We start from the raw sequence: 26,585 nt of genomic DNA, 5'->3' as shown, positions 1-26,585 counted from the left end.
ATGCCAACTGCCTCGGTAGCGCAGTAGGCAGCGCGTAAGTCTCATAATCTTAAGGTCGTGAGTTCGATCCTCACCCGGGGCAAAACTTTTTTTCTTGTTTATTACTGTTATATAATATATTGTTTTATTTTTTAGATATTTCAGGTATAATAAAGTTAAACATTTCATTTAAGTTAAAAAAATTAGTGTTACATTTATTTTCGTATATATAGCTTATATAAAACAACGTTAACATCTGGTTCCGTAGTGTAGCGGTTATCACGTCTGCTTTACACGCAGAAGGTCCCCGGTTCGATCCCGGGCGGAACCACAACTTTTTTTAAATTTTAGTATTTTTATATAAATCTTAAAATTGTCCGATCTTTAAAATACACTCCTCAAAAATATGAAATCCAAAAACTTATAAAAACAAAATTAAATGAAGAAATATACTAAATGTTCTTATTATTATATGTTATGTTTAAGGACGAAGATATTTGACCAAAATTTTCTTTGTTCTGTACCACATAGGAAGTTATATTTTAAACATTACAACTTTCTTTTACTCTGATATTTTGTTACACAAAGAAAATACCCGGTAACTATTGTGTGTGTTTAATTGTTTCCATTTATTATTATTCCTCATAATTATTAGTATTTGGTGGTACGTAAGTAATACATTTGTTTCATTTCTAAGGAAGCATTGCAAGTATTGGAAGTATTGTGTTAAGTATATTTGTTGACTAATAACAAAATTCTAATCTAAATGAAATAATTAAAGAAAAATATTGCTATCAAATATAATTTATTTTAACACTAGATTATCGAAATGCATGCAAAAATAATCTAATGCATAGATTACTGAAACACTTTAAACTAGAATTAATTATATAGTTATAATAGTTGTTAGGTTATGGTTGTATTTTATTATATTTACATTGAACTCTTTTCCACACCACCTATGAGTTAGAGTTCTTGGCGAATTTTTATGTAGTGGTATCCACCTAATTAACAATTGTATATCCGAGTAGTATACTTTACTTTCGTATCATAATCCTATATTCAGAAAGCTTGATACAGGTGAATAACTAAGCTGTTAGTTTCCGATCTATCTAACATTTAATAACATAACAAACCAAAGGTGTTATTAACCTAATAAAACCTAATTAATTGTTATTTCAACGGTTACCTTCTTCAATCCACTGCTGTTGTCTTAACACTATTTTTATTATCATCTTGCTATGAGTGACCATTGGGTATATTGTTCCCATTCTGAAATATTATGTCTCATCAAAATACACAAATTGAAATAATAAGTTTTCCTTGATTTTATTATATGCTTTTAAAAATTGTATTCTTTTAAATGCAATGTCTGGAAGTTCCATTAGACCTCTTCGTGGGTTATCTTTAGACCTGTTAAATCCTATATTACCCAACAGTGTTTGAGGGGATATTCTATATCCTTCAAGGACATGAATATCTCTAAGCTTTCTATGCATTCTTTTTGTTCTAGGGACTGTTTCAACAGTTTCCTCTGCAATAATTGCATTAAATTTTGTTTATATTGAAAAAACTACTTACAGTTTTGATACATTTCATATATTTGATCTCTGATAGAGCTAACATCAAGCTGAACTTGACTCGTCACCCGCTTCGTATGAGGACGGTTTATTTTTTGGTGAATCGAAGATTATATATTTAATTTTTTAAAATATTTTAGTGCAATGCGCTAAAAATATTTTCTATGAAAACCGCAGGAACTTAATATTTATCAGTAAAAATGCCTCTCTAACGAATTTTAATAAACCTCTCTAACGAATTTTGATGACAAGTGGGAATCTCCATTATGTCGTTTCTCTTCGAAGTAATTGGAGGACGCAATCTGTTCTGTCTACCTTCGACATTTTTAATCAGCGTAATAAAAAGCAGCGATTTCATATTTATCAAGACAAGTAAAGGGTTAAAACAACGTTTGCCGGTTTATAACCTGAAGTAAATAACCTGAATTTTGCGGACGTTTGACAACCGGAAGATTTTTGCAGTATTGTGTCTTTTTTCAACTAGAATGAAATATGAAGGAAAATATTGTCTGATTCTTAAACGAATTTACAAATTACGACAGGCAATGTAATTAACATAGTGATGAGACGAGTTCACTGTTGTTTTGAATAAGCTATAACAGGTCAATTGAAAAGTCCCTGGCCCGACATATAGATGGCGCTAGTAGAATTAAATCTATATGTTTTTTAGTTAGCCCTAACCCTCAAAAGATGCGTGTATTAGTTTGTGAATTATAGCATTTTGACTGAAGCAACTTTTGTTGTTGTGAACAAAATGGATAAAGAGGAATTTCGCGTGTTGATAAAATATTGCTTTTTGAAAGGAAAAAATACAGTTGGAGCAAGACACTGCCCCAGGCAAATCATCCATCAAGGATTGGTTTGTAAGTTTAGACGCTCAAAAGAGGTTGTTACCGACGAACATATTTAAAATATCCACAAAATGATTTTAAATTACCTTAAATTGAAATTCAATGAAATAGCAGACACTCTAAAGATATCAACTAAACGTGTACATCATATCATTCACGAATATTTGGGTATGAGAGAGCTCTGTGCAAAGTGGGTGCCACCCGAGCTCACTTTTGACGAAAAACAAGGATGCGTTGATGATTCGAAGCAGTGTTTGAAGATGATCAAGCATAATAAACCCGAGTTGTTGCGTCGATATGTGACAGTATATGAAACATGGCTTCATCATTTCACTCTGAGGTCCAATCGACAGTCATCCGAGTGGACTGCACACGATGAACCTGCTCCAAAGCGTTGGAAAACGCAACAGTCGGCTGGCAAGGTTATGGCGTCTGTAAATCGCTTTAAAACGGCCGCATTTGAAGAAAAAGAAATGTTGTATGTAAAAAATGTATGTTGAATAAAAAAAATATGTTTGACTATGGTAGGCCGGAGACTTTTCAATTGATCTATTATATCTCTTATTGAAAGGCCCTTGATTTTTCAACCCAATCAAGATGCATGGCGTATGACTAAACTCATAATCGACCACGACGAATTGGCTCACATAAGTGCATATTATGCATTCGAAATACACAGGACTTCTCCCATAGTCGCTGAGTCAGCGGTAACCTTAACACGGCGCGCAGAATGCAAATGGGTTCCAGAAAATCTAACCCGTGTTCCTTTGAAATGTCAAAATACTAGGAATTTTTTCGATCTGATCCTTGACTCACATCGATGGTTTCGCCGTTCGGTTGTATTATTCCGATATGGTCGGTGGATTTTTAAACGGCAATTGGTTGAATTACATTGTTGGATGTTGATTGATGGTCAAATAATATTTCTTGAATGATTTTAATAGTAGTGAATTAATTAGATGACATTAATCAAAGGCACTCAACTATTGAAAGAAACCACTATATTTTACTTCCGTAATAAGCTTAGTAAAAATTATTGATAGGCATAATTTAACAGTAACGTTTGTTGGTCATTTTGTATCACGTTCGAGCGTCATTCGAAATATTACATTTTATACTCAATTAAATTCTGGATAATGAGATCGTTTTTATTAAAATGACACATATCTGGCTTATTTTAAATAGGGGTGCTTAATTTTAAAGGATGCGTTTGTTCCAGATTATTTAAAAACAAAACTGCAGAATTAATAGGTTAGCTATTTTAATACAATATAGTGTTTAAAGACATTATTATGACTTATTACCACTATGGCTGCAACAAGTGTATTTTATATAACAGGGAAAGAATAAAGGATGGAGAAATCGAGAAAGAAGGTGAAGAAAATATTATATATTTCTATCAAAAATATTAAATATTAACATGCAAATTGGTAGGCAATTCAAAAGAATTGAAAATAGTGGATGTTTTCGTTGATGGGATATTGTAGAGGTACTAGTGGGACACTAAATTAATAAAAATGCAGTGATCAGCCGATAACTCTTTGATCTGGTACATAGATGACACTAACTTACTTATTTTCAAATGATATTTGTTAATTTTATGTCTCTCTAACTACTATTCGTTTAGAAGTCATAGTAGTTTTGAGTAAAGCAACTTTTGTTATTTTAAAAATAATGGTTACAAATATTTTTGTGTGTTGATATAGTGCCTATTATTCAGTGGTGTATGGAATTCAATGATTGTCACACAAACAAAAAGAAAAAATAGAAAATAAAACAACATGTAATTATTTATCGATATATAACCGTTACAATAACAAACCAAAGTTATAGTTCTTGTAAATTATTCGTATACTTGAGTATTATACCGACGATATATACTAGAATTCACTAATTAAGCTGAAATGTCACTTGAAACTCAATTTCAAATTTAAGTTTACTGTTATTTTAAGTTTTTATATTATGTCTAAGTTATTTAGCCTTTTATAAATTATTTATAAAAGGGAAAAAAGAAAATAAAACATGTAAGGTAACAAATATACTTGATTTATTAATATATAAAAACACAGGCATCCATTTATCTTTAAAATTACTCACTAATGTATTTTGGATGGCACAATTAAATATACCATCATTGTTTCCTCATCGAATCTGTTCACACATTATATGGTGCTACTAGAATTAAATCCATATGTTTTTCGGTTAGTCCTAACTCCCAAAAGATGCGTGTATAAATTTGACAGCTGTCGGATCATTAATTTGTGAATTATAACTTTTGTTATTGTGAAAAAAATGGATAAAAAGGAATTTCGCGTGTTGATAAAATATTGGCTTGATGCCAGGGATTGGTATGCTAAGTTTAGACGTGGTGAAATGAGCACTGAAGACGATGAAAGCAGTGGAAGCCCAAAAGAGGTTGTTAACCACGAAAACATTTAAAAAATCCACCAAATAATTTTGAATGACCGTAAATTGAAATTATATGAAAATATTAGACAGTCTAAAGATATATACTGAATGTGTACATCACATTATTCACAAATATTTGGGTATGAGAAAGCTCTATGTAAACTGGGTGCCGCGCGAGCTCACTTTTAACCAAAACCAACGATGAGTTGATGTTTCGGAACAGTGAAGATGATCAAACGTAGTAAACCAGAGTTTTGGGTCGATATGTGACAATAGATGAAACATGGCTCCATCATTTAATTCCGAGTTCAATCTACTGTCATCCGAGTGGACTGCACACGATGAACCCGCTCCAAACCGTGAGAAAACGCAACACTCGGCCGGCAAGGTTATGGCGTCTGTATTTTGGGATGCGCTTGGAATAATTTTCATTGACTACCTTGAGAAGGGGAGGACCATCAACAGCTACTATTACATAACGCTATTGGATCGTTTGAAAGACGAAATCGCCGAAAAACGGCCGCATTTGAAGAAAAAGAAAGTGCTGCTTCACCAAGACCATGCACCGTGTCACAAGTCAGTAAAAATGATGGCAAAAATCCATGACTTGGGCTTTGAATTGCTTCCTCATCCACTCTATTCTCCAGATCTGGCCCCCAGCGACTATTTCCTCTTCTCATATCTCAAAAGAATGTTCACTGGGAAGAAATTTTCGTCGAATGAAGAGGTGATCGCCGAAACTGAGACATATTTGGAAGCAGAGGACAAATCGCATCGAAAAGTTGGAGGAAAACAACTAATTTTGCCAAAAAATGTGTTTTACTATGATAGGCTGAGGACTTTTCAATTGACCTGTTATAGATTCATTGCTATATATTTTTTAACACTTCATACCGTCCTTCACTTATTATGATTAAAATAAAATATTCTTTCTTTAAAGTAAGGTAGATATCCTGTATTTCCCCTGCTTCAACTCTTCTACCGCCACTTTTATGTATTATACCTTTGCAGTTCAATTGGTTTTCTGTTCAATTGGTTCAATTGGCAATTGGTTCTGAATATTATATAAATATTTATGAGTCAATAAATCTACTCTTTTTTAATTGCGAATGCTTATATGGCATATAGCATATAGAGTATAGCATCCGTTGGAATTTTAGCAGCTAATTTAGTTGTAATAATATTTTTATCTCATTTTAGTAACTCTCACCTTTCACCCCTTGATACTCTCTTATGAACTCCTGATCGATTGCGATCAAATTTAGAAGTGCTAATATTTTTACGAAAATAAGAACTGCTGTGGAATGACTATTTGATTAATAAGCTGTGATTTCATAATCACATAAAAGACATCGAGTCCTATTTTTCTGTACTTTTACTTTCGCAGAGTCAACTACGCCTAAAATATAACGAATTTGTTATAGAAATTAATACAATTGGGAAAATTAAGGTAAAAATTAAATGTATACGCAGCTAACCTCTTCAGATTAAAAGCGTAATATTAGCTTTGTTGACAATTTTTGTAAATCGTTGACTTATCCATTACTAGATTACTATTACCATTTATAAACGTAATATGTAAATAAACAGTATATGTACAAATAAACTATAAACAACCAAATTCTTAATCTCACAAAACAAAGTATTTACCAGTATCTGAGTTAAATAGAAAATAGCCATGTAGTTCGTTGTATTCTCCCTCTCAACTGTTTGTAAATGGCAACGTCGCAAAATCGGGCGGAAACTACCGAAATATACCGAATACCGGTTATGATTCTATATATATCGCTACTATATTTACACCTTTAGAGTAAATTGATATGGCTCGATGAATGGAGGTAAAATGAAATGAAACAGTGGTGCTTACATTATGTGACCGTTATTTATTGGCTATATAAAAAAATGTGAAAAATACAATTAGATGTTACCTGGAGACGAGGCTTGGGCAGTCGATACCAAACGATGGTCGGTTACTGAATCATCGGAAATACCCCTCAATAACATCACAGATAAACGTCTCGGGGTTGCCAGCTATTCGTTATCGTGTTCTAGTTGGCACTGCTGGCACCCCGCCCGTGTTCAACATCTGGGATTATATTTCTGGGTACTTTGATGACAGTTATTCCATGATGTAAAATTCGACATGCCTCAAGGTCGCTACACACCCCTCAGGTCCAAATTGGTCTTATGACTGACTGATAAACCGGTAATTTCTAATTTTAGGTCAAGTTGAGAGTATGTGATCTGCTCTGCTTTTGGTCTAACATGATGTCTGGAGAATACGAAGAAGTTCCAAATTGTGATTAGACTACCTCTTAACAATTATTAATGGAATATCCTGTTAAATTACGGAAAACGAATACAATGGGTGGCTGAAGTAAAATCAATAAAAACCACACTGCAACCTATACAGCAACATTATCGTCAGCTAATTTGATGCGTCGTGGACGCTTGATGGGTGCAATTCTTTTGTAAAGTATTCCACTTTTTGACGCAGTTAAGAAACCCAGACCGCATTATCGTTAAAATATTAAATGTCGTTTTTATGATGGGCGTACAGTTCTGCCATTATGCCTCGTCATCATTAAAATGCCTTATTTTACGGTTATGGTCGGCACCTTTTTATTTTCCACCAAACGACGTTATTTTACAGCGCTGATGCGATGTTACGGAGCCAGCTGCGCCTTGCGTTGTTTACGCTCACTCGGAAAAACTGAGATGTCAGATAACAGGAACACACGAAGTGATGTTCGACTATTATGGGATCGTGCAAATTCAGCACTTAATCACTGGCGGACCGCCAGGGGTTACACCTGGTCATTAGGAGTTCTCAGGTTTATTAAGGCCTAGAATTTTTACTTAGTCTTTCAAAATAATTAGTTTCTGATTGAAAAGGTTATCTGAACTGCTATGAAACTGTTATAAATACCATAAAACAACTATGTGATTGTAAAAACTATTAATCAGGTCGGATTGTAGTAAATTTTTAAACTTATGCCCTTCACTAACATCGCCCACTTTTAATTATTTGCCGAGACCATTCGGGTGCAGTGACACTCTGTTAGACTACTTTACACGGACACTTTAGATCTTACTCATTATGGTTTCTAGGGGGATGTCGTGCTGAATTAATTTGTTAATGACGTAAGCGGTCAATTCAAAAGTTCCCGGCCTACCACAGTAACATTTTTTTGGCAAAATTAGTTTTTTTATTCAACATAATTGCCTTCAAGTGTGATACACTGATTATAGCGACCTTCCAACTTTTCGATACCATTTTTGTTGTACGATTTGTCCTTTGCTTCAAAATAAGCCTCAGAGCATTCTTTTGAGATCTGAGAACAGGAAATAGTCGTTCGGGGCCAGATCTGGAGAACACGGTGGATGAGGAAGCAATTCGAAGCCCAATTCATGGATTTTTACCATCGCTTTCACTGACTTGTGACACGGTGCATTATTTTGGTGAAATAGCATTTTCTTTTTCCTCAAATGCGGCCGTTTTCGGAGATTTCGTTCTTCAAACGTTCATCTTTGTTGATGGTCCTTACTTTTTCAACGCAGTCAATGAAAATTATTCCATGCACATCCAAAATACAGACGCCATAACCTTGTCAGCCGACTGTTGCGTTTTCCCACGCTTTGGAGTGGGTTTATCGTGTGAAGTCCACTCGGATGACTGTCGCTTGGATTACGGAGTGAAATGATGGAGCCATGTTTCATCCATTATCACATATCGACGCAAAAACTCGGCTTTATTACGCTTAATCAACTTCAAACACTCCTCCGAATCATCAAATCGTCGTTGTTTTTGGTCAAAAGTGAGCTTGCGTGGCACTCACTTTGCCCAGAGCTTTCTCATACTCAAATATTCGTGAATGATATGATGTACAAGTTCAGTTCAGTAATTCAATATCATTTTGTGGATTTTTTAAACGTTTTCGTCGGTAACAACCTCTTTTGGGCGTCCACTGCGTTCACCGTCTTCGGTGCTCATTTCACCAGGTCTAAAGTTAGCATACCAATCCTTGATGGTTGATTTTCCTGGGCCAGTGGCCGGAAACTCTGCATCAAGCCAAGTTTTTGCTTCAGCTGTATTTTTTCTTTTCAAAAATTAATATTTTATCAACACGCGAAATTCCTTTTTATCAATTTTTTTTTCACAATAACAAAAGTTGCTGTAGCCAAAATGCTATAATTCACAAACTAATTATCCGACAGATGTCTAATTTATGCACACATCTTTTGAGGGTTATGGCTAACTAAAAAACATATGGATTTAATTCTAGTAGCGCCATCTATGTGTCAGGCCGGGGACATTTCAATTGACCTATTAATATGGGGCGTCAACGATGACAAGCAGCAGTTGGATGGCTGGATGGCCCTATTGGATTTGGCTAGTAGTACCCCACAGTTCGATACCATACGTTCATGTAGGCCTAAGAATTGACTTATGCAAAAATACCTTGTTATCTTAGGAGCCTTACAATAAACCAATACATGTGGTTCAATTTAAACTCAAATTGTTTACGCTTTAGTTGTTAAAGTTTGTGAAACTTTGTTAAAGTAAGTTGGTTCAAGTTCAAATCATTTAGTAACGACTATAAAGAAAACTATTTTCTGTGCTATACTACTGCAATGGCGTTAAGAAAACTTAACGACTATTTCAACTTCGCGCATTTGTTAGTTTGACAGTGGCAATTAATGTCGTTTAACTTCCGTATCTATAGGTATTTATTAATTTCTTAGTGCACAGTATATTCGATCTGAACGTTTATCCAATTTTGAGTTTATTGAGTGAGTTTTTTGTTCTTCGCAGTTAGTTCACTGAAATTACCCCTTATATTAAATATTTAATTTAATAGTGATTTTTTGAGTGAATTTAGTGATTGGCATGGTATACATAGTTATATAGAAACATTAAAGGAGTCACTCTTTATTTCATTTGAATTTGCAAAGGGTAGTGTCTTGTGACCACTCGTGTATCTGCTCTATACTGCTGATATCCCAGCATTAAAATATTTGGTACTTATAGAGATATATCTCTAGCTAAGGCTATAGAAAGAGTACAAGTGGCAGTCAACAAGACCTACAAATAAACTAGAGGCTGGAAAATAGAACTTAATAACTCCAAATCTGTCCATGTAATTTTGCGTTGAGGCGAAATGACAAAAACCCAATTATATCACTAGACGGATGGCCGATTCCTCAAGCAGAATCAGCTAAATACCTCGGAATACATCTCGATAGATTAGAAATATCATGTTAGAAAAAAAGCAGAGCAGATTAAACCCAAAGTCAAGGAACTGTATTGATTAGTCATAAGATACTCTCAATTTGACCTAAAATCAAAGTGATTGGTTTATCAGTCAATATAGGGTTGCACTAAAACACTAAACTATCTAGTAATTCGACGCAGCTAAAAGTAGTTGTTTTGCTTGTAGTTGCTTGTATATATTTTTGAGCATTGCAACCTTGATTGGTGCGTCTAACCGGTGACATTTTCAAGAACCAAATTAAATCTTTTTTTATTAATTACATTTTGCATTATATATGATTAGTATAATCTTAATTTATAAATTAATTTATTACTACTGTTCTGTTGTACTTGCATTAATACACAAGTAAGACGAGTGCGGAATTAATACATCAGTATGTATTTCCAAAATCTAAATAAAATGAATCCCTGGTGTTGTTCATGATTTTTCTGTAAGACATGAAAAAAGGTTACAAAATCGTAATAATGTGGAAGCAACACAACTACTAGACAAGGCCCACAGATTAAGAAGATTGTAAGTTAAGATAAGTTTGTCCGATTTGCAGTATCACATTCCTATCGTACTAAACGTATTTACCAAATTTTTAATAAAAAAACATCTGGCATAAAATTTGATATAGGTTAATATTTTATTTGAAGTTTATCATTGTTTTCTTCCAAGAAACATTTCTGGGCTAGAGTAAACCCCTTTGGATAGAAGACAAATTACGAATTTGTAGAAAATAACACTTTTTCAGTTTTTACATTTATACAAATACTTTTTGCTTTAAATGCTTTAAAAGCATTACTATGACGCTTTTACAAGTTTCCCTAACATTATAAACAAAAATAGAAACATTTCTTGAATAATATTGATATATTCACGCATCAGGGTAACTAAACTATAATTTAAATGAAAAGTCACACATTTAATATTAAATGTCAAAATGTCATTAAATGTCACAAGATCGTAGTTACTTTATTGCAAATCTAATATTTACACTTGGATTTAGTTGGACGGTCGGAAACAGAAATCGGAGGTTGCTACGCGGATCTCAATAATTTTCCCCGTTTGACTGCCCTTCCCCATTTGATTCATTGCCGAATTGTCCTTGATCGTCTTCCTCGTTCAGTTCTTTGGCGAGTTGGTGTTATACAATCACTGCTTAATGTTAATTAACAAATTTGATTTTTAGTATTTACATTTTTATTATTATTCCTTGCTATTTTGCAAATAATTTTTATAATTTTTGTTGGTTCTTATAGTTGTATAATTAAGAATCTATAAAGGCAAGTATTAAAACAACCAGGGATGCAGAAAAAATATCGTATTTTTTTTTCTCAGAAAATATCGATATTTTTGGCTGATATATCGAAATTTTTTTAGTCGATATATATATATATATATATATATATATATATATATATATATATATATATATATATATATATATATAGGCTAATATTTCACTATTTTTATTTTTTTTTAAATATCGATATATTTTTTTCTCCCATAAATCGATATATCGATATTTTTTAAAACATCGAAATATCTATATATTTTCGGTGGCCAACATCCCTATACTTGTTTTCTACACCTTCTTTCCTAAAAAGAGAGTGTATAAATAATTTTTTCGTATTGTTTTTTCGATCATTACTTCAATCATTACTTGTATTTTTAATGAAATTTGAAAAATTCCTCCTAATGGCTGACGTGGAAGTTCTCTAGAATAATTTCCTAGGCAAACTTTGAGAAATGTTCAATATCCGCTGAAAACATCATGGCAGTCCTCGGGTTTGATATTATGTGTTTATGTTAACAAAAAAACATTGGTCGATGCACACGCATCACTCAAAAAAATTTGGATATATTTTAATAGTACCTTTAATAGTATTAATCTAAGTAATAGTAGTTTCCAGATATGCTCCATTCAACTACCAGTTGTTCCGATAAATCGCACATGGCTTATCGAGGCAAGACGTCACTTTACTTCATTTCTTAACTGCCACTGATAATTATCACTATAGCAATTCCGTATGCAAACACCGGAATATACTTGAGAGTAACACTATATAGCATCCAAGACTCAAGTCAAGATGTCAAGAAAAACGAGCAGAACCTTAAATGAAGGCCAAAAATGTGATGGTTGCTTGGATGACAATCCGATCACTATTATTGTATAAATAAATATGGAAGCCAGTGTAGATATACGATGATCAACTACGGGTTTCAACAAAAAAAAATCCATCAATGTTCTGTAACAGGTCAATTGAAAAATCTCCGGCCTAGCATAGTAAAACATATTTTTTGGCAAAACTAGTTTTTTTTATTCAACATAATTCCCTTCAAAGGTGATACACTGATTATAGCGACGTTCCAACTTCTCGTAATACGATTTGTCCTTTGCTTCAAAATTCGGCGATGACCTTCGAACAAACATTTCTTTCCAGCGAGCATTCTATTGTGATCAGAACAGGAAATGATCGCTAGGGGCCAGATTTAGAGAATACGGTGGATGAGGAAGCAACTCGAAGCCCTATTCATGAATTTTTGTAGCACTCTTTTTTATTTTCAAATGCGGCCGTTTTTCGGCGATTTCGTCTTTCAAACGATCCAGTAACGCTATGTAATAGTCGCCGTTGCTGGTTCTTCCCTTTTCAAGGTAGTCAATGCAAATTATTCCATATGCATCCCAAAATACAGACGCCATAACCTTGCCAGCCGACTGTTGCGTTCTCTCACGATTTGGAGTAGGTTCATCGTGTGAAGTCCACTCGGATGACTGTCGATTGGACTTCGGAGTGAAACGAAGGAGCCATGTTTCATCCATTGTCACATATCGACGTAAAAACTCGGGTTTATTACGCTTGATCATATTTAAACACTACTCCGAATCATCAACTCGTCGTTGTTTTTGGTGAAAAGTGAGTTTGCGCGGCACCCACTTTGCACAGAGCTTTCTCATACCCAAATATTCGTGAATGATATGATGTACACTTTCAATTGATACCTTTAGAGTGTCTGCTATTTCATTCAGTTTCAATTTACGGTCATTCAAAATCATTTTGTGGATTTTTTAAATGATTTCTTCGGTAACAATCTCTTTTGGCCGTTCATTGCATTCACCGTCTTCGGTGCTCATTTCACCACATCTAAACTTACCATAGCAATCCTTTATGGTTGATTTTACAGGGGCAGTGTCCGGAAACTCGGTATCAAGCCAAGTTTTTGCTTCAACTGTATTTTTCCCCTCAAAAGGCAATGTTTTGTCAATACGCGAAATTCCTCTTTATAACAATAGTTGCCTACTAAAAATGCCTACTATAATTCACAAACTAATGATCCGACACCTTTCAAATTTATACAAGCATCTTTTGAGGGTTATGGCTAACTAAAAAAACATATGGATTTAATTCTAGTAGCGCCATTTATGTGTCAGGCCGGAGACTTTTCAATTGACCTGTTAGTATTATACATCAAAAGTGATCTAAGGGTTCCTATGGCCACTGAATAAATTAGTACAACTGTCGAATCAATAAATGCTAGATAGTAAACTTAATTAAAATAAAAACCACTTAATTAAAATACTAAATTATTTCCATAAAAATATTTTTTTAACAAAAAAATTGATCCGACTTCAAAAAATAAATAAGGAAAAGGTTAAAAATGATCAAACTTAGATTTTTAGTACAAAAAACATGGTTTCAAAATAAAATATGTACATAATGATCGTTGTAATAACTAAATTAAAATAAACCAAAGCCTTATTTCACCTATCGACTACACGTATTTTATATTCTACTATATACACACAATTTAGCTTAATACCCACCTAAACCTATTTATCTATTTACAATATTATTTTAACTAGTACCAACTGATCAGTTTGAAGTCGGTGCTCGAGCCCAAACAATAAAAAAATAATATAATTTTGTGACATATACAAAAAATTATATTACCAACAAAACAAAACTAAATTAATACTGTTTACTATTAAACTGTTTTGGTTCGGCACTGACTTCAACTTCTTCGTCTGTTGTCTGTTAAAAAGAAGTTAAAACAATATTATAAATAGATTACATAATTGACTTGAATATATTGACTTACATGATTGAATTTAATAGTAATTAATTTTAGAATGTTTTTTTTGTGTTAAAATCTATGTTTGATTATTTTTTAATTTTTAGTGAGTTCTTTATTTAGTTTTTGAAGTCGGTTCAATTTTCTTGTTAAAAATATTTTATAGTAAAATACATTCTACCGATTTTTCTTAATAAAGCTTTAAATTAATTTACTAACTAATGTATTAGCTAATTATAATAAAGCGTTAGACAAAACGCAAAACACACTAGAACCAAAATAAAACAACTATACTGGTTAGTCGGAAGATACTCTCAACTTGATCTAAAATCAAAGAGGTTGATCTATAATACAATTATAAAGCCAATTTGGACCTATGGGATGCAAATATGGGGTTGCACTAAAAATTCAAATCAGTTAGTCAAACAGCGCTTTCAAAACAAGGTTCTTCGATTGATTACCAATGCCTATCGCTATGTAACTAATGAAGAACTGCACGATGACCTGGAAATCAAATGGATTTGCGAAGTTGTCCAGTATTTCGCCTTGAAACACGAAAGAAGATTACTAAATTATACTAACGTGGAAGCAATACAACTGCTGGACAGCGCGCAGGATGTCAGGAGATTAAAACGAACAAAACCATACGAACTTATATCAAGTGTATATATTTAGTGTAAACTATAGCTATAAGTTAATAATTAATAAATAATTATAATTTTATAATTGAGGAATACATACTGATGTATTTTCTCGCACTCGTCTTGCTTGTTAATTAATCCAAGTACATAGGAAAAGTAGTAATAAATTAATTGTAAATTAAGATTGTACTAAGCGTATCTAATAAAGATGTTATAAAAAAACTATTATAATCATTCTTGAATATGAACAATAAAGTAATATAAACCTCTATTTTAGCGTAAAACAATAAAAGAAACGAATATATGGTAACTAATCGGATAAAGTGTTAAATATCGAAAATAAACGATACTTCCTCGAATGTTTCTTTTTTCGTGAAACATCGACGACCTTCGACAATCTGATATTTGAAAAATATTCGAACCCCGATCGTGATTGCAAGACCGGGGCCAATTAGCGTGAACAGGATTCGTAAGGTTGCCTAATACGGATACTCATTCTTATCTATTAATTCATAAATCGACGGTGCCGCTATCCCATGAATGAGTCGCGTAATTACGTAAACCCGTAATTGCAGTTACGAAATCGGTCGCCGAAATCAGCCCGATCAGCGCTGACCGACATATACATCCCTATGTGGGGCGGCGAAAACGCTATTTCGGCGTTATTTTTTCCTTTCAAAACCGCGCGAGCCGTGGCCATGTCCATTCACCCGGTCTCCGATTAAATATTTATACAGAATTATTTGTGCTGCGACATGTAAATCGACGATATTTACGACAGTCGACATGGGCGACGCTGGCGATGTCGCAACGAGCGCGACGCATGAACGAAACGTGCGTATCGGGAGCGATCGGGGGTCGAAGTCCGGCATTTGTATTATAAATCGAGGATGGCGTCGGGTAAACATAAACAAAACAGTAAAACGCGAAAGGAATAATGCATGGGGATAAAGTTATTTCGATGTTTTACACGTTTTTCAAAATCAAAAACTTTATAAGATATTAATAATTGTATTGTCAGTAAAAATCCAAATTAGACAACACATGATATAATTCTGAATTCTGATGGCTCTAAATCTCACAGGGGGCTTGGCAGTGCATCTCTGGTGGACAACCTGGCATTCCGTTTCAAGTTCCCTGAACAGTGTTCAATTTTGACTGCTGAACTCTTCGCGATATTCAAAGTTTTATTCTACATCGCAACAGAATCCTTCAAAGAATGACTAATCCTTACCGATTCCCGAAATGCTCTCGAATTTTTCCTGGAACAGAAGTTTAATCATCCCCTGGTCATCTATACTTTCTATTTGAATGGCTTCAGGACAAATTTACTGTGGATGGCTTCTCATATTGGCATACTGGGAAATTAGCGCGCTGGTAGTGCGGCTAAATCGGCAGTTTCCTCTCTTCTCGCCATCACTAATATTTGTATCCATACTGACCTTATCCCATTCGTGTCATGTTTTACCGAGAACGAGTTACAACGGCACTGGGCTCAAGAGGCCAACCACAAGAGGCTCTTTGAGGTTAAAGCTGATTTTTTTCCTCTTTTCACGTTCCTTCCGTTCGTTACCATGCCGTTGCTATGAATCGACTGAGATTGAACTGACGAACTGAACACTGACACTGAACGACTGTCTACAATTTACCCAGATTAGAGCAATGTATGGGCTGCAAAAATTTTTAGGAGAAAATACAGACACCTCGGATATCGATTACAAGAATATTATTCAAGAATTCGATTTTCTTCAAAGAATCTAGCCTACGCTAAGACAAGTGTCGCTGACCAAATAACCATCACCACTTCGGTATGGGTGCTAGTGTGTAATGTCCGGATAGGGCCTCTACTTCGTTATGGTTGTGTTTGTAGTCTTGTATTTGTGTCCATTTTTATATTATACATACATTATTTATACTTTTAGCCTCCCTTGCTTGTTTTGTTAGCATTATTTTATTTAATTTTCTATTTTATATATAAACTTTACGTCTGTTCCGTCCCCTTGTATAGTCGCGAAATGACGACATCCATAAAAGCGACAAAAAAATCTGAACTCTCCATCAAACTGCCGAAACAAGGGTGTAAGCTTAACTCACTAAAAAATACGGCTCTGCCCAGTATCCCCTGCTAAGGTCTCTTGAAAAGGTTCACACTTGGCTAATGTAAACATGTCTCATATCCCGGATGAAATATGATCGCTCGTCGTGAGAAACGTCCGATAGGTCCATATTTCCTGATTTAGGGTAAATGCTGTAGCTCGGTGAATGGAGGTAAAACGAAATGAAACAGTGGTGTTTACATTATGTGACCGCTGTTTATTGGCTATATAAAAAAATGTGAAAAATACAATTAGATAAAACGGATGGCAGCGGTGTTACCTGGAGACGAGGCTTGGGCAGTCGATGGTGGCACGTCTAAACCAAACGATGGTTGAGCACTGAATGACTCGAAATACCCTTCAATAACATCCCAGATAAACCTCTCGGGGTTGCCGCCAGCTATTCGTTATCGGGTTCTAGTTGGCGCTGCTGCCACCCCGCCCGTGTTCAACATCTGGTATTATATTTCTGGGTATTTTGTAGACCGTTATTCCACGATGTAAAATTCGACATGCCTCAAGGTCGCTACACTGACAATCGTCCATCCTGATTTTAGGTTCGACCTCGAGCTTTTAGAAGGACCCAGACTCTTCTGAAGACTTATAGGTTAATCTGTAACAAATATTTATTAACCTAGCCTGGAGCTAGTAGTTCTTATTACCTGCAATATTCAGTTAGTGATTTGTTAAGAAATGCATTTAATAATGAAACCGGAAATGAATCAGAAGTCAATAGCACTAAAATTTACAGAAACATCTTAAAAACCTCTAGAATTATCTCTGGTATAACTTTTAAATAGTTCAAAAAATACGGGAATAAGGAAATATAACGTACGTCTTAAATAACACTGCTTTAAAATAAAAAAAAACAATCTCTTCCAATTCAAAACTGTCTCTCGGCGTTTTGCGGTACAACGTTGCCAGATTTTGATTATAAAAATTACATGTCCATAATTAACTTATTGAATTTCTATAACCATGACCGAACAATTTTGAACCCTTTCTCTTTGCATTACAACCTTTGACAAAGCTCATATTTGTAATGCTCATGTGCAAACCTAGTAAATCCCAGCCCGAATTTTTTATTTTGGTGAACTCCTAATCCTCCTCCTTATACTAACAAACTTTGTGCAGTTCACCTATAAACAGACCGTACAAGCACCAATAACATTAAATAACACTATCATTCTATATAGCAACAACGCTAAATATCTCGGAATGAATCTCGATGCAAAACTTCGCTGGAAGGAACATATAAAGAAGAAAAGAAAAGAACTGGAATTGAAATATAGGAAAATGTACTGGCTAATGGGAAGAAAATCACAATTATCAGTACATAATAAATTGCTATTATATAAGCAAATTTTGAAACCTATATGGACATACGGAGTTCAATTATGGGGATTTTCTGCAGAGAGTAACATAAAGAAAATACAAATTTTTCCTGAGAAACAAACAAAGTCCTGAGAGGTAGTGCATCCAAATACTATAGAACTGATTACCTACATCAAGACCTTCAGATACCCACAGTCAGTCAAGAAATCAAGAGAATTGCAGGGGGCATGAGGAAAGACTCGATTCTCATACTAATATTGAAATATTGCATCTTTTGGATACCACCAGAACAGGACACAGAATCCAAAGAACCAAACCATCTGATCTTGTGTAGTGTTATGTAGTGAGGTGCATATAATAAAAAATTCAGCAGTGACATGAATAAACATTATTTCACTAGAGACTGAGATGGGCCGATGGGTCCTCCTAGTTATATATCTAGATTTAAGTTAGCATAAAGACAAATTGTAGGTTAGACCGAAACGACTAGTAACAATATATTAATTAAATAATAAAAAAAATATATGTACATAATAATCGTTGTAATAACTAAATAAAAATAAACGAACCCCTTATTTAACCTGTCTACTACACGTATTTTATATTCTACTATATACATACAATTTAGCTTAATACCTCTGTAAACCTATTTATCTATTTACAATTTTATTCTATCAACTGATTAGTTTGGAATCGGTGCCGAACCCAAACAGTACAACAATAATAATGTAATTTCGTGACGTATACACAAAATTAAATTACGAACAAAAGAAATCTAATTTGTTGCTCGGCACCGACTTCAAAGTGATAAATGGGTAGTAGTTAAAATAATATTGTAAATAAATAGGTTTTGGTAGGTATTATGCTAAATTGTATGTATATAGTAGAATATGAAATACATGTAGTTTTTTGGTTAATAAGGTTTTTGTTTATTTTTATTTGGTTATTACAACGAATATTATGTACATATTTTTTTTATTAAAACGTTTTTTATTGTGTTAAAAGTCTATTGATTGTTTTTTACTTTCTATTGAGCTTCTTATTGATTTTTTGAAGTCAGTTAAATTCTTTTGTTAAAAATATTTTAGAGAGGTTATGTATTCTAGAATGACGTGATTCATGTCGAAATTGATTAAATTCTTACTAAAAATAGAGAGTGATTCTCCTAGTTTAATTTTTAAATTTAAATATTACCGTTTTATACCAAAATGGAAAACTTACGGTTCGAGATAATTACCAAATACGTCTTACAAAATATTGGAAAGTCTTCTTATTAACATGTAATCACAACATTCGGCCGAATTTTGTTCTGTTCATCGTGAAACCTACGCTCCATGCTAACGTTTTCCATATAAGATGTCCGAAAATGAAGCCACAATTTTTTCTGTCAATAAATAACGCTAATTTTCGGCATTTATTCGAAGACCAGTCATTGAATTAATAGTTTTTTTTTCTTTTTCAGATCAACGACCGAGAACCGCACGATACCAGTTTGGTAAATATATAATTTTTTTGTTTTAACGTTATTCGACGGTTGCCACTAACCCATTAATGCTGTTACGTTTCTTTATACCGTAAATTGTACTCGTCTCGTTATAAAACTATGCATTTTAAAGGTCACCTTTTATGTTGTTTGTTTGCAATATTGTTGTAGCAAAAAGTTTAGAGATATGTTAGTTGATGCTTTACAAATCTTTGATTAATAAGTCTTCGATTCCATTGAGCGGATCTTTTTTGGAATTCATCCACATATTCTTATTAAAAAAGGGTACACTGATTCCAACGATTGCTTAACTTTTTGATTCTTTTATCGACAATTAGTTCTTCCTTTCAGCCAAATTTATTTTCTAATTCATTTTGTTTAGATCTACAAAAGGGCAGTAGTCAATAAGGGTCAAATCTGTAGGATACGATGGGCGATGGAATAATTCCAAACGTAATTTTTTTCATTTAACCATCGTTTTCTTCGCACTCATTATATTATTTTTAACGATACGATCTGATATTAAAATGAATTTTAAACTGAATGAATAAAATGCATGTTGCAAAGCATATTAATAATTACTACCTCTCGCTTTTCGTTGCGAGTCCGTTTCTTTTTTTTTTCTATGCTCAATTCATACAGTAATCAAGTTCAATGGACGATATTGCGAGACAACAGTAACAAGATGTACCAAATCAACAAGAATCTTTGTTTTAACTGCACATGGCAAATCATGAACATAACATGTCAATTAAAAAGTCCCCGGCCTACCATAGTAAAACACAATTTTTGCCAAAATTAGTTTTCTTTATTCAACATAATTCCCTTCAACGGTGATACACTGATTATAACGACCCTCCAACTTTTTGACGCCATTTTTGTAGTCCGATTTGTCCTTTGCTTCAAAATAGGCCTCAGTTTCGTCGAGCACCTCTTCATTCGACAAAAATTTCTTACAAGCGAGCATTCTTTTGAGATCTGAGAACAGGAAATAGTCGCTGGGAACCAGATCCGGAGAATACGGTGGATGAGGAAGCAATTCGAAGCCCAATTCATTGATTTTTGACACAGTACACTGTCTTGGTGAAGCAGCACTTTCTTTTTCTTCAAATGCGGCCATTTTTAGGCGATTTCGTCCTTCAAACGGTCCAATAACGCTATGTAATAGTCGCTGTTGATGGTCCTTCCTTTTTCAAGGTAGTCAATGAAAATTATTCCATGCGCATCCCAAAATACAGACGCCATAATCTTGCCAGCCGACTGTTGCGTTTTGCCACGCTTTGGAGCGGGTTCATCGTATGCAGTCCACTAGGATGATTGTCGGTTGGATTTCGGAGTGAAATGATGGAGCCATGTATCATTCATTGTCACATGTCGAGGCCAAAACTCGGGTTTATTACGCTTGATCATCTTCAGACACTGCTTCGATTTATCAACTCTTCGTAGTTTTTGGTCAAAAGTGAGTTCGCGTGGCACCTGCTTAACACAGAGCTTTCTCTTACTCAAATATTCGTGATTGATATGATGTACACGTTCAGCTGATATCTTCGGTGTGTCTGCTATTTTACTTAATTTCAATTTACGGTCATTCAAAATCATCATCATGTTGATTTTTTAAATGTTTTCATCGTTAACAACCTCTTTTGGGCCTCCACTGCATCCACTGTTTTCGGTGCTCATTTCACCACGTCTAAACTTAGCATACAAATCCTTGATGGTTGATTTTCCTGGGGCAGTGTCTGGAAACTCGGCATCAAGCTAAGTTTTTGCTTCAATTGTATTTTTTTCCTTCTAAAGGCAATATTTTATCAACACGCGAAGTTCTTTTTTATCCATTTTTTCACAATAACAAAAGTTGCTTCACTCAAAATGCTATAATTCACAAACTAATAATCCGACAGTTGTCAAATATATACACGCATTTTTTTAGGGTTAGGGCTATTTAAAAAGATATATGGATTTAATTCTAGTAGCGCCATCTATGTGCCAGGTCGGGGAATTTTCTATTGACTTGTTACATGAATCAAAGTGCATTAAAATTATTAAGGAATCTTTAGGCGAAATCGCCGTTTAAGTTAATTGCATATCGTATAAAAGTGGTAGATTTTCGCCAGTATCCAAATGAGTACTCGCAGACTAAGACACACAAGAATGCGATGTGTCCTGTAAACCATGTGTCGTTTATTTATTACAAAGGGAAATTAAAAAAAAATATTAGTAAATATTTATATTACAGGTGGACTTAAAAAATTTATCGACAGTCATCCGACTGGATTGCACACGATGAAACTACTCCAAAGCGTGGGAAAACGCAACAGTCGGCTGGCAAGGTTATGGCGTCTGTATTGTGGGATGCGCACGGAATAATTTTCATAGACTACCTTGAAAAAGGAAGGATCAAGAGCGACTATTACATAGCGTTAATGGAATCTAATATAAGAAAGTGCTGCTATTCCTGTTCTCAGATCTCAAAAGAATGCTCGCCGGGAAGAAATGTTCATCGAATGAAGAGTTGATCGCCGAAAATGAGGCCTGTTTTAAAGCAAAGGACAAATCGTACTACAAAAATGGTATCGAAAATTTGGAGCGTCACCCTGAAGGGAATTATGTTGAATAAAAAAAACTACCTCTTATAGTGTATTTAAATTTTGTCGCGATGTGAGTAGTAATCAATTACTCGATGGTTTCAAAAGAAGTAATTATACAATTACAGTTAACATTTAGCATCAATTGGTTTTCATACAGCACCTCCGTACATATTTCATTTTGCCTTGCATCTTATTTTCGTCTGTTTATGTTGATGCTGTTTATAATACTAGTTTTACTGAATAATTCACTGTTGTTTTCTGTACGGTTTGTTTAATTTTCACATTAATTTACTTCATTCAACAATTAATATTGAAATTGAGTCACTGATAAAACGACATTATTGAAACGTATTCGATACGTTGCCATTATCATAATATTTATGCATCGAAACGGATTGATTCTGCCGTATCGATTTACATAAAACAAACATGAGTCAGTGATTTACGCCCACGGTCCATTTTTAAATGCAAATCTTCAAATATTATACACTTCGTACGGTGTCCAACGTAAAAAGCGTGAGAAACGATGGCTGTTTTGATTTCGGATTTGTGTGAAAAAATTGTAGGTTATGTTAATGTTTCTGTTAGAGACGTTGCATGCATTGTTATTGAGTATAACGTCGTTATTTGAAGCAATTGATATGTTTTGTTGCTTATAACTTGTAAATTAAAATAGCAGAATGTATTTAATGTTGGAGAAACGACACGATTAATCATCTATGAGGTATATTGTACTATCGGTGTATTTTTGATGATATTTGACGGACTTGTTTGGCTAGTTATGCTGATTAATACTGAAGGTATTTGGCCAGTACAATGGATGTGTGCTTTGTTTAAAACAGATATAGGAATACTTGTTATGCTATTTAACTAAGTATGATCTAACAGGTCAATTGAAAATTCCCCGGCTTAGCATAGCAAAACAAAATTTTTTGGTAAAATTTTTTTTTTATTCAACATAATTCCCTTCAAGGGTGATACACTGATTATAGCGACCCTCCAACTTTTTGTCTTTTGCTTCAAAATAGGCCTCAGTTTCTGCGATCACCTCTTCATTCGAGGAAAATTTCTTCACAGCGAGCTTTCTTTTGAGGTCTGAGAACAAGAAATAATCAGATCTGGAGAATACGGTGGATGAGGAAGCAATTCGAAGCTAAATTCATGGATTTTTGCCGTTGTTTTCACTGTCTTGTGACAGCGCTTTCTTTTTCTTCAAATGCGGCCGTTTTTCGGCGATTTCTTCCTTCAAACGGTCAAATAACGCTGTGTAATAGTCGCTGTTGATGGTCCTTCCTTTTTCATTGTTCTCAATGAAAATTACTCCACGCGCATCCGAAAATAGAGACGCCATAACCTCGCCAGCAGACGGTTGCGTTTTCCCACGCCTTGGAGCTGGTTCATCGTGTGCAGTTCACTCGGAGGAATGTCTATTGGACTATCAAAAACTCGAGTTTATTACCCTTGATCATCTTCAAATACTGCTCCGAATCATCAGCTCGTCGTTGTTTTTGGTCAAAAGTGAGGTCGCGCTGTACCCACTTTGTACAGTGCTTTCTCATATACAAATATTCGTGAATGACATGATGTACACGTTCAGTTGATATCTTTAGAGTATCTGCTATTTCATTCAATTTCAATTTACCGTCATTTAAAATCATTTTGTGGATTTTTTAAATGTTTTCTTCGGTAACAACCTCTTTTGGGCGTCCACTGCGTTCACCGCCTTCCGTGCTCCTTTCACCACGTCTAAACTTAGCATACCAATTCTTGATGGTTGATTTTCCTGAGGCATTGTCTAGAAACTCGGCATCAGGTCAAGTTTTTTCTTCAACTATATTTTTTACCTTCAAAAAGCAATATTTTATCAACACGCGAAATTCCTTTTTATCAATTTTTTTCACAATAACAAAAGTTGCTTCACTCAAAATGCTGTAATTCACAAAATAATGATCCGACAACTGTCAAATTTATACACGCATCATTTGAGGGTTAGGGCTAACTAAAAAATATATGGATTTAATTCTTGTAGCGCCATCTATGCTGACACATGGGGACCTATGCTGGGAACTTTTCAATTAACCTGTTTTTGTGGTCAGTGCCGGGTTAAAACTAGTTGATGCTCTAAGCAATCCACACCTGTGGGACCGCACATTCCTTACCAAACTAGTATCGAACTTTAATAACCGTTTTTGATCTTGTTTATGGTGCCGTTCAAAACGTGATGACATGAAGGATTGCTTAATTTGCTTACTTGTTGCGTGAACCGAAAGAGTTTAAAAATTCATCCAAAGATTCGCGTGCACGTCGCTCAGTTCCAGCGTTTGCCGCATTAATTTCAGTACCCACGGGTGAACGGAGCCAACAAATTTGAGTGAGAGTGGGACAATTGGCGGAATGATGAATGACACAGATTTTGAGAAAATCAAGAAAATAACACTGCTTATTATTTGTATTGTAATCATTACCACAAACATATTTTTGAATAATAAATATGTATTTAATAACTATTATTATAAGTTATTAAGTTATTTATATTTTCTTTGCAAGAATCTTGTTTCTGAAATATGGAATAATATTTAATTTAGTGATAAATCTATTCTACAAATGGGAATAATCAACAAAAATAAATGTGTTACTAATATATTAATATGCCGGCTTGGTGGGCGCAGTGGTAAAGGCGACGCGACGGTTCTTCTATTGTTGCTATATTGTTCTTCAATAATTGGTTTGAAAGGAAAGAATTGGAATGGAAAGAATAAGAAAGAACCTAAAGTTCTTTCTTATTCTATCCGATTATAGAGGTCATCATATTTTCTAAACTAATCTAAAATAGAGAGTAAGACCCTTTAAATACCGCAATTTCTATAAAAGATTCATTTGCTTACCTATGTTATAGACTGTGATTCTTTCATCCAAATCATCTGTCACTCGTAGCTTTTATCTTTTTCATACTACTTGGCTGTTGCGACTGAAATAATATCAACACAGTCCTCCCCTGAATCACATCGTCTCGTACCTCTTCGTTCATATCTGAATCAGATTCGATCAAATAACTTCATATTATGAAATAGTATACATATCTTCTGACTTATAGTTAGTAAATTAACACATGAAAAATATGATTGATCTTTTATGAGTTTTTGCATACTGTCCTCAGGTTTTTTTGTTTTATGATATTTATGAAACCTTTACCTAAGATTTGGCCAATAAAATATGAATGTAAATGTGAAGAAAAAGAAATGATGATACTTTAAAAAAAGTGAGACTCTTTCAAAGAACAATAATATCTTTCAAAGAAATACATTATTGTAAAAATTTATAATTTTACATTACTTATAATTCAATGAGAATCCCATCGATAAAAAATTAAATCACGAAATTTTAAAATTTGATTTTTCTATGGGCGCATAATGTTTTAAGATATGGTGCACGCTAAATAAAAATATCTGTTTCGAAAATAAAACCATTTTTCGAAAATTATTATCGAAAAACTACGTATTTAGGTTCAATAGATTATTTAAATAGCGTTCATTTTAATCTACTAGTCGTTTACCAAATTTAGTTCAGTTGGAGCGGCTATACAGTGTGGAAAATAGAAAACACCTTTAAGAAGAGATTTAAAATAGACCAAATAACAACTATAAAATAGGATTAAGTGACAGAGGGCATATAAGTAAACATCCATGAACTATGTCTGTCTCTTAAAAATAATGAATTTGAATGAGTAACATGTGATCTGATGATAAGTTTTATTGAAAAACAATGAAAAGCTGGTGGCATCTCACTTGGAAGATAAACGAGATAAAGAAGGAAATTAAAAATGAGCCGACAATAAATATTTTTTCATTATAAGAATATTCCCCCTACATACTGTCTATATACAAATATACAAATACTAGATTATTATTAATCATCTGCCAAATAAGATATCATGAGGTAATAATGAATATACATTTCTAATATTTAATCAATAAGAACTATATATATATATATATATATATATATATATATATATATATATATATGAGATGTTCTGGATTTTATAGATGGATCGCATTTATTTTCTTTAAACTCCTTTTCAATAACTGTTGTTACTCTATACATTGGTTCGATTATTGGTAACTTAGAAGTCCAAATCGGGTATCTGGTTCTTTTTTTAATTGTTTAACACCTTTTATTAGCAGTTTCTCATGGAATTTGGATATCAGGTACCAGCGAAATAGCCAGCGAGGTTTGTTATTTAAGCATAATTATTTGTACCACCTTAAAATATCCCGGGACAGTTCAG

The 26,585-nt window shown here is 33.9% G+C and overlaps 1 protein-coding gene and 2 non-coding genes across 7 annotated transcripts in view; all 3 read left to right on the top strand.

Annotated features, from left to right (window-relative positions):
• Sarm (Sterile alpha and Armadillo motif) overlaps positions 1-26,585 on the top strand; it is a 340,621-nt gene that overhangs the window by 49,966 nt on the left and 264,070 nt on the right. For 4 of the 5 annotated variants that reach the window (XR_013004627.1, XM_076397203.1, XM_076397190.1 and 1 more), the window contains exon 2: positions 19,689-19,721. Coding sequence is in view for 3 of the 5 variants with exons in the window: in XM_076397203.1 (XP_076253318.1) it covers positions 19,689-19,721 (33 nt within the window). In the remaining 2 variants the exon portion in view is untranslated. Of the gene's footprint in view, positions 1-19,687; positions 19,722-26,585 lie in introns of all 5 variants that reach the window. The other variant, XM_076397196.1, reaches the window with a different exon arrangement.
• TRNAM-CAU (transfer RNA methionine (anticodon CAU)) lies at positions 10-82 on the top strand. The gene has a single exon. It is a non-coding gene; the product is annotated as a tRNA-Met (tRNA).
• TRNAV-UAC (transfer RNA valine (anticodon UAC)) lies at positions 238-310 on the top strand. The gene has a single exon. It is a non-coding gene; the product is annotated as a tRNA-Val (tRNA).

The sequence above is a fragment of the Rhynchophorus ferrugineus genome, unplaced genomic scaffold (genome assembly GCF_030347505.1).
Source record: "Rhynchophorus ferrugineus isolate W39M unplaced genomic scaffold, kcgeb_rfMv2 rfM2, whole genome shotgun sequence".
NCBI lineage: Eukaryota > Metazoa > Arthropoda > Insecta > Coleoptera > Curculionidae > Rhynchophorus > Rhynchophorus ferrugineus.
The sequence above is the reverse complement of the archived record's forward strand: the minus strand, read 5'-3'. Positions and strand labels throughout refer to the sequence as shown.